At 49.2% G+C, this 6088-nt stretch overlaps 1 protein-coding gene across 1 annotated transcript; it reads right to left on the reverse strand.

Annotated features, from left to right (window-relative positions):
* Nucleotides 1-1553: 1553 nt before the first annotated feature.
* QC761_306830 (uncharacterized protein) lies at nucleotides 1554-5589 on the reverse strand. The gene is made up of 4 exons (XM_062877823.1): nucleotides 5476-5589; nucleotides 4999-5212; nucleotides 4752-4892; nucleotides 1554-4688 (listed from the first exon to the last, which is right to left on the reverse strand). Exons 1-4 carry the CDS (start codon nucleotides 5481-5483, stop codon nucleotides 1770-1772), a joined length of 3282 nt encoding a protein of 1093 aa, XP_062733635.1. The 5' UTR covers nucleotides 5484-5589; the 3' UTR covers nucleotides 1554-1769.
* Between the last annotated feature and the right edge of the window lie 499 nt (nucleotides 5590-6088).

Here is a 6088-nt window from a genome sequence, read left to right on the forward strand (position 1 = left end):
CGGTGGACAACAAATTGCATAACTCTCTAGCTTGACTGTACCGTACTTGTTTGTTTGATGGCTGACCGGTCCCACACGAGGGCCGGACTTCCCAATGCCGGATCGGACCGGACACTCACACCATCGAAGCATCGATTGGCACCGGCAGTTGTCATGGTCAGCTTCAATGTTTTGCCGGTTTGGGTTTTCCTGGGGATGAGTTTTGGTGCGTGTATGGGGTAGGTTATGGGGTTTGATGGAGTGCAGTTGACTGACTCCATAGATACTGGACAAAAAGGTGGGGATTGGGAATTTTGGCTGCTGATGAGCGGTCTGGAGATGGGGTGAGGGTATGTTCTGATACGGTGGGTGGTGGTTTGGTGACATGAGGGTGGTGATGTGTACTTTTCTAGGTATGCTCCGTAATAGGGGTGAGTGTTGTTGTGGTCTGGTGGCAGTATCTCCGGTGTTGGGTTGTTTGGGAGTCATGAAGGGCTGAGTCACTGCCGTCAGGACGATGATTTGACTTTGCTCGTTTGGTTTGGGCGAGTCTCCGCCTCGTGAGGAATATTAGTGCTCTCGCCTGCTGCTTGTAGCTTTATATGATACCAGGCAGATAGATGGCCGACTTATGACTACTATATATTTTTGTAAAGTGCATGTGAATTCAGTTAGACCCAATCAACCCAGATTTAGATATACCACGTCGAGCCCCCGAGTCTTCAGCACCGGATGTGACAGAGATGGCCATTACGACGGCATGGGGTTGCCAACATATCTGATCCAGCATGCAAAGTCACAGGCCATCACCAAACTTACCGAGGCGAAATTCAAGACAGACACAGCCGTCGGTCTATATTCACGTGTAATTCCACATCTGCGATAGCTTAGCCTGATATACATCACGCCCCAAGAGGGAGTCAAGACACTCTTCTCTTAACTCAAAGATAGCAAGAAAGTTCCTTATCGAACTCGACACTCTACAACCGTGACCACGCTTCCGACTTTCTTTTCAGGTCATTTTAACCATCTTTGAAGGCCTATCAACCATGTTTAAGGCCTTCTACTTATCCTCTAAGGCCATTTAACTATCCTTGAAAGCCTCTCAATCATTCTTAAACGCCTATATAAAGTGTTCAAGGCCTTTTAACTATCTTTAAAGGCCTCTGAATCATATTTAAACGCCTCTTGACTATCCTTCATGGGCCCCAAACTATCCTAGAAGGCCTACTGGCTATCTTTAAGGGGCTCTAGACTATCTTCGAAGGCATCTTAACTATCCTTAAAGGACTCTTGATTATACTTGAAGGATGTTAATTCTGTCTGCGGCATGGGCCTATGAGGTAACATTGTAATTGGTGGGAAATGAAGTCGAGGCTGGCATTGAAGCCCAAGTCATAGTAAGATGGCTTAGGTGGCTGGAAGTTATTATCTTCAGTGACTATTTACGCCTGCAACAAATCTTCAATGGCGATGACTTGGTTACCTTCTCTCTATTATCTGTCCATAACGTGAGACCCTCCACCCATAACTCAGAAATACATTCTAGGTCATCGAATCACGCTTCATAATAATGCAAGGGAGCTTCTCAGCCTGTATCAATAAGTATTTAATATTGCATTGCATACATTTACCCCAACTTCTCTACACAATTATACCCATCTCTGCTACCCCATCTTCTTGACTCCCGTCCATTCTCACTCCATAATAACCAAATGCTTGCTTGCTCCCAAAATTAACAACAAATGCAAATGCCCCAAAAAACAGAACCGCCCCGTCTAAATCTAAATCTAAAGCTCGTCCATATCCTCGTCCTCATCCTCATCCCCATCTCCCTCTTCCATCTCAGGCAGCTCCTCATACGGTAAGGTGTACTCTCCCAGCAACTCAAAATCCACCTCCCGTTCCAACTCCCGCTTGGTATGCTCAGGCAAAGAGTTCACGTTAAGAACATCCCTGCTCATATTCCGAAGATGCACCTCCCCAAGCCCCGGCTGTTCCCTGATCGGCTTCAGGGACAGGTGGCGTATCCTAGATGAGCTCCTACGGGATGTCGCCTTCTCTTCTTGTTGATTGCAGAGCCATTGTCCCAACAACGGCGCGTTGGGGTCGCCATTCAAATGTGCCTCAGCGCAGAACAACCCCGTGGACGAGTAGTTTGGGCCTTGCACCGCCCCAATGGTGCGCTTAGGGTGCATAACTAGCTGTCCCGACGCCAGATAAGCCCTGGCGATTGCCCAGGGCGTCTCAACCTCGGGCGGCGGGAGTGCCCGACCTTCGGCATCCTGAGCCGGGGGCTCGGGCTCTGGGTGAGGAATTATTTGATGCGGGCGTTCAACTTCCCGCATCATGCCGTTGGGCAGTTTGAATTTGTCTTTCGGTTTCGGGTTATCGTCCTCCTCGTAGACTGATAAGATAAATACTCGACCACTTGCGTCGCCAACGACTAGTCTTGACTTGTCTGGAGAAAATACGCCGCAAGCTATAGGCGCTGGTGCTTCAAGCAGTATTCTCACAAGTGGTTTATCGAAAGACCTTATGTCCCACACTTTGACCACACCATCCGACGAGCCGGTGTAGAAGCGGTCAGGTGAAGTGCCCCAAGCCGTGAACTTCACGCCCACATCGTATTTCTCTCGATCACCCTCACACTCATCGATTGGCTGGCCATGCTCTAGTAAGTGAACGAGACCACGGCCGGGAGCAGTATCCCAAACGTACACCTTGCCGTTGGTGCACCCAGCGGTGACGTAACAATAGGCTGGGCTATTTGGCATAATCGTCAGCTCATTGATATCCAGAGCCGGGCAGTCCAGCACCTTGATAGCTGAGAATTGGGCGGTCCCATCTTCAGCGGGATCGGTGGGCCGAAAAATTCGAATTTGTGTCTTCGTCTTGGGCTCCAGATCCAAGCCCGAGGGCGATGTGGCTGCAATGAAAGATGCTTGGTTTGGATGCCATAGCACCTCAAAGACGTTGGACTTCTCCGCTGACAAGATGTTGAGCCTTTTGCCGGTAAGCCCATCCCACAAACAAAGCTCGCCCGAGTTTTTCCGGTCCTCGGGGATGTCGAGGTCATCTCCGGTTCGACTACGCGGAGAATACCCAACCAGGAGCAAATGCTGAACCTCCTCGCAAATACCCCATTGCATAGTTGCCGGATAGTATGCCCATTTTTCCGTCGGCACTAAGTTTCCTCTCTCGTCCGTAACGCGGGAGCAATAAAGCCTACCAAAAGGGCTTCCAGAGATATCCTCCTCGTTGATCTTGTACACTCTCACTGCACCCGCAGCAACATCCGCAGCAGTCGCCACCATGCCGGAGCTGTGCTTGGAGGCAATGACAAAATTCACGTTGCCTTCATGCTTCCACTCCCCTAACAGACTCATCGAAGCGCCTGATGGTTCCGCCCTCCAGACTTTCACACAACAATCAAAACCAGAAGTGTAAGCCCTGTCATGAATGGCGTCGTATGCAGAAGACACCACGGAAGAGTAGAGCCAAGGATCTTGGCTCTGTCTCATAGCCTCTGTTGAATTCTCGCCCCTCTCAACGATCGGCCGGACAATTCGATGGTCGGGATAGGCTCTGATAGTCTTCCAGCTACAAGAGCCCAGGACCAAGTTGCCGGGTTTGTTGTACTGCTGGTTGTGGGAGTCAGAGTGTTCGGTTGTCCCACAGATGAAGCCATCATCTGATATCCAGACAATCGTGATGATATCCCCGGCACCGCCTGCCCACTCGGCTCGAAGAGCCAGCTCATCTTCGCGGCATTTTCGAATTTCGTTGTGTAAGTTTTGTGGCCTTCTCATCGACCCATAACCACGAGACCCCACGATTTCCCTGGCAAATAGCAAGGACGAAATCTTGCTTTCCCGCAAGAACTTCCCTTGTCGGTTAGCCTCGTCCTTGCGCAGGATGATCGACGCAGGGCGGTCGTTGAGTTGTCTGTTTTTGAGATCCTTTAGAAAGTTTTCGAGATCCTCCTTTTCCCTGCCTGGAAACAGCATCCTTCGATTAGGGTCAGCTTCCCATGCGCCTAGAAGGCTCGACAAAGCATCCGGAAGTTTTTTATTCTTCAAGAGCTTTGCTAGATGAGAATGGCCGTCCCTTTTTTTCTTTTTGAATTCGGCAGGAAAGACTCTAGAAGCAAGGCCGTTCAGCGATTGGATTTCTCGTGCGGTGAGGTCCACATGCAATGTGACCGGATCAATTGCGCTCGAAAGTAAATCGTCAAAATAGCTGTGGGCATAACTGACAGCAAATGCCCGGTCTTTGAAGTAAAGGTAGGGCCGCCGCTGCGTTAACTGGATGGGTGGCACGCTGGCAGCATGACGCCAGACTGGCGCAAATACCCTCCTTTGAGTCAAAGACGGCGCGGCAGATTTCTGCGGAGCCGGCCCAGCTTCGTCGCCCGAATCATCATCAATAACAATGGCCTCCTCTATTGAGCGACCGGTCGCCTGCACCCTCGCCGGTGGGAGGTGAGGAATACGCGGAAGAGGGATGGGAGACGTCGAAATCAGGGCAGCCTGTCTCACGCTCGCCTTCGCTGGGTTTCGTACTTGGTCTGGCTTTTCGATTTTTGGGGGAATATTCGGAGGAGGTATTCTGGGCAGAGGAATTGGGGATGATGAATGTATAGGGTCGGAGGAGATCCTCCCAAGCTGCTCCGGTATGGACGCCTCGAGCGAGGTGTTTTGAGAATTCTACAGACACAAGTTAGCTCAAATTGTCACTGCCTGGTAGCTGTGGGGGAGGGGGAGGGGTACAGGGCAACCAAGCAGGTTTTGGAGTTCGTAAGGCACGCGCGCGGCTATCTTGGCTTCTAGGGCGGCGGAGATGTCTCCTGTTGCCCTAGAATGATACTCCTGAGCAAACTCGGAGCCCGGGGAGGTAAAGAGGAGGATAAGCTAGGGCGCGCGGTGTGTAAGAGAAAGCTCGGTACAAAGGTATTTAGGACAGGTTGCCACAAGTGGTGGAAATGTATATATAGCAAGAACGCATGGTGACACCTACTTCTCGGCCAAGCTGAAGAGTTTTGTCTCCACGCTCTCGGAGAGTATCAAGACACTTGAAAATATGAGGGAAAACCTGCTTCTTCAGGCACCTATTCAGCGCATCTTCTCGGTCGGTTTGTTCTCGTTCCAGGCGTGGTCGTTTGGCGGGGGGCTCGCCATTGGAGGGCGCCAGCCCGTTGCTCGGCGTCGCCTTATTTGGAGAGATATCTGGCCTAAAAGAAGTTGTTAACAGTAAACCACTTCGACCAGGCACTGGAAGCGCAGTGCTCTGGAATGGGAAGCGTGTGGGAGAAGTGGTCGCTGTCACTGTCGAGCTCATGGAACCTCGAGTAGCGGTGGAAGACGCGTTGAGAAGCGCGTATCCCAAAAACGCCCAAAAATCGTAAAAAAGTCGATTAAAAGTACAGACCCATCTAGAATCATACAAAATAATAAACCGGTAGAAATACAAGCTTGAAAAAAGGAAAATACATACCAGTTCATGTTGCCTGCTTTGCCTGTTTGTGGGTTGTTGTTTTAGGCCCGTTACAGAAGCCTGTTAAGTAACAACCGCCAAGAAATAACCTGCCAAATAGATACTACTAAAATTACATAATAAAATTGGACTAAATAAATCTATTTAATCTTTTACTTTAAAATTACTGTTATTTTTTACTAATATTCTAAATTTAATATATAATTAAAAATATTTATAGTTATCAGGTAAAATTTAATTGGTTTTTTAAATGATCATTAGCGTAAAACATCATCATTATATTTCCTTTACAAAATATATATCTCGTATCTTGACAGTGTGACGAACCCCTATCCAGAACTTCTGAAGGGGATACTAGTTAAAGCACTTCTGAATAATCCTAGCTCGGTACAGCTAAATAGTGTACAACAAATGGCTTGTCTTATTCATAACAGTCTAGATACCAACGATTTGTGACTTGTATTGCATACTGTGGAACTATCTATCTACACCAGCCAGTTCGTCCATATATATAGACCTAGGGACCGTGGACCATTGACTTCCAGGCGGTCCTCGGTCCTCTCCTAATTGGCCGATACTGGACCGTGGACCGTAAGCCCCGCCGCAGCCCCCG

This window comes from Podospora bellae-mahoneyi, chromosome 3, assembly GCF_035222275.1.
Source record: "Podospora bellae-mahoneyi strain CBS 112042 chromosome 3, whole genome shotgun sequence".
Lineage (NCBI taxonomy): Eukaryota > Fungi > Ascomycota > Sordariomycetes > Sordariales > Podosporaceae > Podospora > Podospora bellae-mahoneyi.